At 35.1% G+C, this 10760-nt stretch overlaps 1 protein-coding gene across 1 annotated transcript; it reads left to right on the top strand.

The window, feature by feature from the left end:
* The first annotated feature begins 4233 nt into the window (after positions 1-4233).
* Positions 4234-10278, top strand: LOC143624758 (transcription repressor KAN1-like). The gene is made up of 6 exons (XM_077095307.1): positions 4234-5044; positions 5124-5200; positions 5619-5664; positions 5936-6077; positions 9433-9529; positions 9752-10278. Exons 1-6 carry the CDS (start codon positions 4276-4278, stop codon positions 9863-9865), a joined length of 1245 nt encoding a protein of 414 aa, XP_076951422.1. The 5' UTR covers positions 4234-4275; the 3' UTR covers positions 9866-10278.
* Positions 10279-10760: the final 482 nt, after the last annotated feature.

Raw genomic sequence — 10760 nt, 5'->3', positions numbered from 1 at the left:
CATCTGACTAAAAGAGTAACGACGATTGTAAGTCAGGGCCGTCATGGCAGATTGCATCGTCGCACCCATCCCGTCTGTTCCTGCTTTCCTGCCGGACATGCACACAATTAACACGTGCATCAGAAATCGCCATTGGTCCAGCAGAAAGCCTTTCCTCCTCTGCGAGTCCCCCAGCGGACCCGAATAACCCATTCTCAAGTATGCTCCGTCACGGAAAGGAGCTACGAACTCCGTTGGGTCGTCTCGTGTCTCATCGCCGAACTGCAGAGCCAACCGAATGTCTTCCGAAGAAAACTGTATGTTGTGACCATTGACAGTTGCTCGCATCACTGAAGGCTCAGGTCTGCAATCATAATACACCGTCTGCCAGAAGTCTTCGATGTTAGGCAGAGATATGGGTAGTGTATTAGTGATTGCATGAAACACCCTTGATCTCTGGAGAAATGTGATAATCTCCCTGTAGTCGTCAACGCCTCGTGCGTCAGGATCCAAAGTAATGTATTGGTTATGAGCTGGAAAGAATTGTCGTTGCTCATCACCATCATCACCACCAGTTCCTCCAACTGCAGCCATATCTGCACAAAACAAATCAAGTTAGAGACGTTTTCCGTAACTCACAAGTTCGCAGTGTAGCAAGTGCGAAGTTGTGATGTAAGATACACAGGCGAAATTAAAGTTGAGGCGAAGTTGGGGACAACTTCGCATCATCAGTAAATTCGTCTAAAAAACAGTTAAAAGAAAAGGATATAGGCGAAGATAAGGATAACTTCGCCACGGCGAAGTTACAGTTAAGTTCGCCAGGGCGAAGTTGTGGATAACTTTGCCAAGGCGAAATTGATGATAACTTCGCCACGGCGAAGTTGTGGTTAACTTCGCCCAGGCGAAGTTGTGGATAACTTCGCCCTAGGCGAACTTAAGCGTCTGGCGAAGTTGAGATTAACTTCGCCAAAACCATAACTTCGCCTGAAACAGAATCGGCGACTGTTCGGATTCGGAGGTCGAAATCCGATGTTTTCGGACCGATTAAACGATAGAAACATGAAGAACAACATATTTCAAAGGTGAATGGATGAAAAGATCGTCCATGAACACGTAACGAGAGGTCGAAAAAACTTGGTTTCGAGGGTTAGACGACCCGAGGTCTCTAACCGGGTAAAAGTATAAAGTGAATGAAAGGATGAAATCGACAACACATACCACTCAGTATAGTAGAAACAAGGAACAAAAGATCGAAATCGAAAGTGTATATAAGAAAGGTTAACCGGAATTATGGTTAAGTTCGCCGGAAAAAGTTAATAAGAAAAAATTTTACTGTTGAAAACCCCTTTTATAGGGCTGAGTTGGTTCAGGCGAAGTTATTCTTAACTTCGCCTAAGCGAAGTTAAGTACAACTTCGCCGATTCAACAACTTCGCCCGTTATTTACAAAAACAGGTGCGGAATCCCTGGACGGATCGTACCAACAAGTATAATCAAGGATGCAATAATCCTTCATGTAGTCTTGCCTTATAAGCCCGACACTTCACCGACCGAGACTGGAGAAGTGAAAGCCGAAGGAAAACAAGGGGTATTTATTATATATATGTTGCAAAAACAAGCTTTAATTACTAAGAAGTTAGTTAAAATCAAAGAAATGTTCTTTTTTGACTCTTAGAAGTCAAACAAGGAAGAACTTTAAAGATGGAGTTTGAAGCTTAGATTGAGAGTGTTTGGTGAGTATGAGTAGGTTCAAATGAGTGGTGTGGTCTTGATTTATGAAGGATAAGGTGTAATGGTCATCCATAAGGTTGCTTTATAGATTTTCAAGCATTTTGATTGGTTTAAATGGTCAAACATGTGATATATAACAAAAAAAAAAACGTAATGGCTGCTGCAGGGCTCCTTAGCGCGGCGCTAAGTGTCGCGGAGGAAAAATCTAATTTTTAACTTTGGTAGTTTTAGTCCCTGAAGTTCGTTTTGAGCGTTTTAGGGGACTTTTAAGGGTTGTAAAAGATGTTTTTGAGATCTGACAGCCATAAAACAAATTTTTAACATAAAATTCATCATTTTTATATCATAAAAAGGTCCAGGATACAAAACGGGTCAGTGTTTAGAATAAAAACAAATACAAGGGCAAATACGAATCGAATCGAAAAATGACGAATGTCACAACAAGCTTATGAGGTGCTTGTTCAATGGATCGCAGGTGATAATATAAGTCATTCAAATATAGTTCTTAAACGTCCTTCTGAAGTCTTCAAAGTTGCTTTTAAAATACATTAACTTTGGAGGTTTTGTGGTGGTTCCAACCTCAATTTCCAACATTAGACAACTTTTCAACATCTCTGACATATTCTGTCCAGAAACTCCAAGTATAAACGGATCGAGTCTGTGTTGGATCGAATCGAATTCAAAAAGAATCGAATCGAATGATAAACGGATCAAATAGAATTTCAATCAAATCAAATAGAAATTTGAATCAAATCGAATAGAAACTCGATTAGATTGGTTTTGGATTTGGATTCGATTGGTTTCCAAACTCAATTCGATTGGTTTGTAGATTTTATTCGATTGGTTTGCAAACTTGATTCGATTATTTTGTAACTCGATTCGATTGAAATTTCCAGGAAATATAATTTTCACTCTATGCACGGATTTTCAGACAAGTACACTTTTTGCCATTTATAAAAACTCGATTAATCTACCCAAGAACCTGATTAACGCTTTGTTGATCATCAAACACAAACTTTCAAGCTGAACAAAAGAATCTTATTGAATCCAAACACTTTCAAAGAACACAAGAACACACTTTTTAAAACCCAATTAACTTTGTAACACTTAAACACCTTTATTTCAAGCTTGTAAACACAACTACAACAACAAGAGAACCAGAAAACCTACTTTAACACTTAAACACAAATCTTAAACACACAAACAAGACTAAAATGCAAGGTTATGACCCAAGAACTACAACTAGTATAGTCGAAATCTGTGATACCAATTGTAGATCCTAACAACGTATCAAACAACTAGTTCTTGAACCAATCTCCAACTAAAAGCTAGCGGCAATCACTTGTAGCCAATCGAGATCTCGGATCTTGTTTCCGTTTGATTATTTCCGAAAATAGGAAGAAAGAGAGAGTGGGGAGAAAGTAGGTGAAGAGATAAGGTTGAATATTTTTTCAAAATGTTGTAGTGTGCATGGGCATGCTCTCCTATTTATCGTAAGAGCATGTCATGACTCATTTCATTGTAAATGGCCCAATGGGCTTTCACTACATGGCCTCGGGCCCAAAAATACATAAACGAAACATAAAGCTAACAAGATGCATCATGAATAGATCAATCAAATACAAAAGACTAAAGTACAAAACGGGGCCCTACACTATGAGTTTGAAGTTTGGCTGAGCATGATATACTGGGGACTTCTACGTGCGCTAAGCGAAATGGAGAGAGAGATTAGGGCTTCATCGAGCACGATACGCCCTAGCTACCTATCAGAGGCAGGAGCGGGGTCGTTTTTACAGGGGGGCTAAGCCACTAGTATCGTCAAAACGTGTCGAACATGCAGGCGCATCTTGATTTCAACCGATCGAAATTTAAATTTCGCTGGTAAATTAATTCAATTACCTTTGGGCCAACCATTTCAATGCAAAGCACTACTTCTAGCCTTTAGAATACTGCTAGTAAGTTAATAAAAGTATTACATATGAATTGTTGTTAAAAAAGTTACCTTCCCAAACATATTTTCCATGTCTCTAAACAAGAAAAAGAGTTTATAAAGAATTTCTTGTGTTCGTGTGTGAAAATTGTTTTCTCTTGTGTCATTTTCCAAGATATACTCTAGAGGAACACAACCATACCCCCTTCTTCCCCCCACACTCTTTCGGGAATTCCTTTTTTTACTTTTCTCATAGCGCGCTCTCTCTCTCTCTCTCATATTTAAAAAAATCTTTCTCAGCTTTCTACCCTTCAATCTTTGTTTTTTCTTTTTTAAACTTTTTCTTTATTTGTTGGGTTTAGTTTGGTGTCGGTGTTGGTGTTTGTGTTGGTTCTCCTAGCTTCCCTTTTGTTGATTTCCATGGTATCTATTTGATTGCATATATATATCAAGATAGTGTGAAAAGAAAAAAGCAACCACACTTAGTGTGAGAGTGGGAGAAAGTGAGTTAAAAGAAGGGTTTGGTTTGTTTGTTGAAATCTCTAGTGTTATTATTATTATTATTATTATTATTATTATTATTATTATTATTATAATTATTATTATTATAATTATTATCCAATACAAAGAAAGAAGATGCCCTTGGAAGGGATTTTCATAGAACCACCACCACCATCCTTATCTCCCTCTTCAGCCCAACTTCCTGATCTCTCTCTCAACATCAGCCTTCCAAATTCTTCTTCTTTTTCGTCTTCGGGTAACATCGATTCACCGAATTCCAAATCGCAACAACAGTCCTATACCTGCCTCTCCCTCACAAATCCATCAACAAGTTTACCTCAAGAAAACCCTCAAAATCTATTCCCACAACAGGATCATCATCATCCGAGCAATAACTATAACAATCGGCATACGTATAATCAACAGCCAAACAACTTAAATCATTTGAACCAAGGAGTGTCCTTGCTTGATGTATCAGATTGTTTGAGGCCAATTAAAGGGATTCCAGTTCATCAAAACCATCCATTTCCTTTTTTACCTAATCTGGACCATTCATCCGTGCAGAAAGATCCAAAGATGTGTTTCTATCCACCATATTTTGTAGGTGCAAGTGACCGTCACAACATGCCTTATCTGAACCATGGGCCATCATCTAATTATTCTTCAGGCTATCGTGTACCGGGAGGATGTCTAAGCCGATTGTCTTCTTCGCAGCTGCACCAGTATGGTGGAGGTGGAGGTGGAGGTACTAGTACTTGTCATGAACTCTCACATGGTTTGATGAGATCAAGGTTTCTACCTAAGCTTCCTGCTAAGAGGAGTGTGAGGGCACCCAGGATGAGATGGACCAGCACTCTTCACTCAAGATTTGTTCATGCTGTTGAGCTTCTTGGAGGCCATGAAAGTAATCCAACATTTTCTTTCTGAATATTTATTTATTTATTTTGTGTTTCTTTAATTACAGTTTTTTTTTATATTTCTAGGGGCAACACCCAAATCAGTTCTGGAGTTAATGGATGTTAAAGATCTTACACTTGCTCATGTCAAGAGTCATTTACAGGTATACTAACTTCATGAACCTGAACCTATTTGGTTGACTCTCTCTCTCTCTCCGATTAACCCTCCGGCACAGTCGCCGATGTCTGCAATAATGACTGAATTAGAGACCAGTATTAAGTCAGAGAGAGAGAAAGAGGGTACTGATGATTTCAGAATGATAAGGGAAAAAGTAAGTCAAAATTATATTATTATTATTATTATTAATATTAATAAAACCAGCTACCTCATGTTATTCAAACATCAGCCTCGTGATTAATGACACATCAACTCCAATCCAATCACTTATGTACAACTTCTCGAGGGTTGAACATAAAAAAACACTTTTTTTTTCTTTTTTCAGTAGGTTTTCTCCCTCAGTTTCTTCACTATTTTTGCTGTTTTTCTTCGATATTAATTTCGGTTTATTACATTTTTTGTAGATGTATAGAACTGTCAAAACAACTGACAAACCTGCAGCTTCCTCAGGTAATTCTTATATCTAATTATTGCCATATTATTCATTTTAATCGACAAAAAAATAATAATAACAACTCAACTTATTAACATAATCCCACTCCATTTTAATATACCTTTTTTTTTTTACAAATTAAGATGTTAAAGAACTTTTATGGTAGAAATAAAAATTATGTTGGTTTCTTATATCACATTATTGCCATTTATCAAATTTTAGTGGAAAAGAAACAACTCATCATACTCCCAATTCATTTACTTTTTGTAATAATATTATTTTATGAAGGTCAATCAGATGGATTCGGTGAAGATGATATTTCAACCACAGGAAGTGGAGGGTTAAGGCGTGATCAGCAAGAATCCGAATACCCTAATTTCCCGACCACCGGCACCGCCACTGCCAACAACCTGTGGAGCAATTCTTCAAGGTACGGTTTCTGTTAATATAACTATAAACTAATTTGCACCACCTTTAAATTTTTTGCATGATATGTTCTTGAAAATGGTAAAACATTGTACCAATATTCCACCGGCCATTTAATATGAAAAAAGATGTTACCATGCCAGCTTTAATATGCTTTTTATTTATTTATATACATTTTTTGATGGAGAAGATTTCACCTGGGATTGAGACTGTGTAACTTATTAAGCGTTGATGATGAATCAAAAGAATGAAAAAAAGCTAATGTACATGCAGAAACTTTAAAATAGGTTTAGCAGAAATTAAAGCAGTTATCTTTTCCTTTTTCTTTTCATAAAAATAATTACTCTACTGTAGCAGTACCAACATATTTTTCTCATACACACTACATTGAAAACAGTTAATATATATACCATCATTTTAATTTTTAACTAACATAAGAAGTAATTACTCAATATAATTTGCCATATTTTAATTTATAAACATGTCACAAATGCATGAGACAATTTAGTCAACTCAAGCTAATATACTATTAAATAGTATTCGTAATAATATTAATATTTAAAATAATAACTCTTAAACATATTAAACTGGTTAGAGGAAGATTTTATAAACTTATTAGGTAAAAATTTTGAATGATTATCAAATTTGATTATATTAACTCTGTCTGTTATAATTGAAAATGCCCTTAATTTCCAGATTTAAAAAATGTGATACATAAGACCTAAAAAGCCATAATCTTGACATCAAGTGCTATACTTTTTTTTTCAAACGAAAACTTTCGTTAAACGCGACAGACTTTCAAGACCCTAGAGGCCAACAAGAACATCACAACGGCTAGAAAGAAAAAGGGCCGCGGTCTTTTTAAGAAAACGATCTAAAAGAAAACTATTTTTAATCTGAAGATATCCCAATAACTTGATCATCTCCACAACTTCAATCACCATGGGATCTTTCCCGGAGAAGATAGTCTCATTCCTAGCATTCTAAATACACCAACACGCTATCATGATCACCCCTTGAAGCACTTTTCTCGTTTTGATACAGCACATAACAGAGTTATGCAATCATGTAAACAGATAACAAACTTTAAACGCGAATATGGGTGGGATTTGACACGAACAAATCACTCCAAATCATATTAGCTAGATTGCAAACAGTAAGAAGGTGGCAAGATTTTTCCAGACTCACGTCACTGTGGGAATTTTCCTTTGTAACCAATATGTTCATCTCCGCTTTTCAAGAAAAAAAATATTAATTTTTTTATACCCAATTATTCCATTTCAAGTGCTATACTATAAGCTTCTCTTCTTATGCATGTGTGCTGATTATCAGACATGATATTTGATGACGTTGATCAATCGTCTTAGTAGTCACGAATCTACACCAGTACACCATATTAACCTTTGTTTATATACACGCATTGCAACGTCTAACTCAACCACAATCTGTTGGATTTCATGAGTACTAAATAACCAAAACAAATATGTTTAGTTTGGAGCATATATCTTTTCTAGGTTGATGTTTGTACTATAAATTATTGTTGATTGACATGTCATAAACGTACTGTTTATGCAACAAATCAATAACCATCTTTTATATCGTCTTTGAATTTCTCTTTTTTCTTTTTCCTTTTCATTTTTCAGTTTCTCTCTCTTACGATTTGCTTTAAACGAAATTCTAGCTTTCTTTAATATGGCAGTCTAATTATGATAAATATTTAGAATTTATTAAATATATTTTGGTCATGTTGATTCATAAGAAGTTAGGTGGTCCAACAAATATACCATATTAATATATTTTCAACTTCTTAGAATTACTAAAAGTTATTTGTTAGTTTGTGATTTTATGAGAGTAATTAGATGGTAAATTCTCATTATTAATGGACTCTGAAATGAATGATTGATGAAATTTTAACATTGTTTATTTTTCATCAATGGATGATGTGATGCTGCATCATTAACAAATACTACGCAAAAAGGTTAACATATGAAATATAATCCTTTCTACTATATCATTGCTTCTTAAGTATGAATTAAAAGACTTTTAATGCAAGCGAAGTGAAATCAAACTTTGGAAAAATTTTCTAATTATTTTTCTTACAAGAAAATTATAATCTATAGAAAACAACGCATAAACAAAGAAAACTTGAACAATAAGAAAATTAAATAATAGATCAACTAATAACTGATTACTTTAAAGAGATTTTATGTTGAACATAGATATTGCTATGATCATGTCAGCTAGCTTTTACATATATTAACAAGAATATAGATTTATATTCCGACAGAATTCCTGAGTGTTTTATACATTATATGCCAAAAAAAATGTAAACGAATTTAAGCCGAAGGCAAATTTGTCTGGAAATACTCTCCAATTAAAATTTATTTTATGTTACTATGGAAGTGTGGTACATAAAAGACCACATTACTTGACTTTTACATAGAGACAAAACAACTGGATATCATCGGTATTAGTTAAATTTGTACACTTGGTTTAAAACTTGGTTATTTTATAAGGTCAAACTCACACATACAAACAAATTTGTCAAATATGGCCATTGAACTGTCCACACCACCTAAGGGTACCACTAAGCCAAAGAATCCTAGGTGTACGTAACTTCATCCTAACTTAAACGTCATGGTCTGGTTCTATTTCTATCTTAGTATCTCTAGTGAAATACCAAAGATTCATAAATATATAAAAATATTCACTACATTAGGCATATTGTTTCCAGAATTCTTTAACAAAAATATAAGTTTTTCATCAATGGGATGCTTTTAAGGCGCCTGTGAGACAAAGTCGAGCCATTCGTTGGAGTGTCATGTTGGAGGTAATTCTATGATAGTGTAGTAGAAAGGAGTGCCACCTGAGAAGAAAAGGAGATATGAAGCCGGTTGATTAGGCAACACAGACTTGGACACGTTGACAAGCCTCCCCTTCCCAGTGGAGATGGTCGAACATCTAAAGTAATTATGTTTATTGTATATAGTTTCTCTCATTCCTGTTACATTATATCTGTCTTTACCTTGCTGAATTCTCTATATAGTTATATCATATAATCCATTATGCCTTTTGAAAACAAAAATTTTAAAGTGATGATTTTAAGAGCATGTGTATCTATTAGTGTTGTTATATAGTAAGATGCGTTATATAGCTATACATCACATAATCCATTATGATTGTAATAAGATGTTTATCTATTAGTATTTATTTTATTTTCTAGGCTCATAATAACGAGTTAACAACCATGCATATCTCAAATACTTCCATTAAATATGTACGCAATTCACATTAATATGATCATTTTGCTAATCTTGACAGTACATTGCTATTGAACTAATGCTGACTAATTGTTTCAGCAATAGGGAGGGATGGCTGCACACGAACAGTGACATGAATGACCTCAGACCTCCATCTGCCTCCATACCACCACCGAATGAAATTTATCAAGTCGAGGTATTCTTTTTTTCAGATTAGTTTTGTGACATCAAAATCTTGGCATTGTTTGGAAGCAAAAGTTCACATGTAACATGAATAATATAACGATATATATATGTATGTTGAAATGTCTTTAAACAAGAAATCAAAACTCTGGAGACTTAAAATATCATACGTCTGGATGAGAAACTTTGTTCAGTTAGCTAAATAACTCACTCCTTGTTACCTGAATATTTTCAGGAATGTAACCCTTCAAGATCAAAGAATGACATAGGATTGAATTCGGATCATAAAAACCCGAGCCTAGAGTTCACCTTGGGCAGACCAAATTGGCTTCAAAACGAGCGCAACTGAACGATCTTGCTTGTCTTTTTTCGCTATTTTGTTTTCGCTTTTTCAATTACTGCTTCAGTTTGTCCTTGTAATGGACCTTGGGAGCCAGAATTTTATGCAACAGAAGTTCTAAAAGTAAGAACAAGATGAAGAAAAAGTTGAAGAAGGTTTAAGAAGCTATGATGCTCTACTTACAATTCTTGTTTGTTAGTCTCCCAGCAGGCCTGCTTCTTCGTTTTCTTCGATCACTTGATTTCTTTAATTTGTAGTATTCATTTATTTTTGGTCCTATACTTTCTCTTGGTTCTTTCTTATGTCTCTCTTTTGTCTTAGTAAGGAGACTATGGATAGGGTAAGATCAACTATATATCATATCTTGCGATTCTAAATTTACCAAGTTAGATATATAATGTTTATGATAATGTAGGTCCTATGAACGAGATCAAGCAACGTGTTCTAGAATCAATCTCAACTACAAGCTAACGGAAATCACTTGTAGTCAAACCGAGATCTCGGTTTTTGAGTTGTGTTGGCTATTTCCCAAAATAGAAAGAAAGAAGATACGATAGAGAGAAAGTAGGAGAGAGTTGGTAGATTTTACAAAAGGTTACTTTGCATAGGAATGCATGTCCCTACTACTTATAGCAGGAGACATACATAAGAAAGCTAACAAATTAACTCGCGAGATAACCAAACAAATACAAAAAACTTGAACAAAACAAGATAGGCTCTACAATCGCCCTCTAGTCGTTTAGTATTTGTTGTAGATTCCATCTTCAGTCCATCTCGTACTCGTAGGGGGAATCATAGTCAAATAATTTGTTGTCAAAAACGTAAGTTGTTGAACTTCTCAATTATTGCATATGTGTTTTCTTCCCATGATCTTCAAGTGTGTGCATAGGAGACTTATACAACT

Source organism: Bidens hawaiensis, unplaced genomic scaffold (assembly GCF_021521415.1).
Source record: "Bidens hawaiensis isolate Kalapana, Puna unplaced genomic scaffold, B.hawaiensis_p1.1 tig00000416_1, whole genome shotgun sequence".
Lineage (NCBI taxonomy): Eukaryota > Viridiplantae > Streptophyta > Magnoliopsida > Asterales > Asteraceae > Bidens > Bidens hawaiensis.
Note: the sequence above shows the minus strand (reverse complement) of the source record. Positions and strands in the feature narration are given on the sequence as shown.

Excerpts from the sequence above, each read along its gene's own strand:
- LOC143624758 (XM_077095307.1), top strand. The coding sequence starts at position 4,276 with ATGCCCTTGGAAGGGATTTTCATAGAACCACCACCACCATCCTTATCT. Across the intron at positions 5,665-5,935 it reads CAAACCTGCAGCTTCCTCAG|GTCAATCAGATGGATTCGGT; the intron begins GTAATTCTTATA and ends TATTTTATGAAG. Across the intron at positions 9,530-9,751 it reads ATGAAATTTATCAAGTCGAG|GAATGTAACCCTTCAAGATC; the intron begins GTATTCTTTTTT and ends GAATATTTTCAG.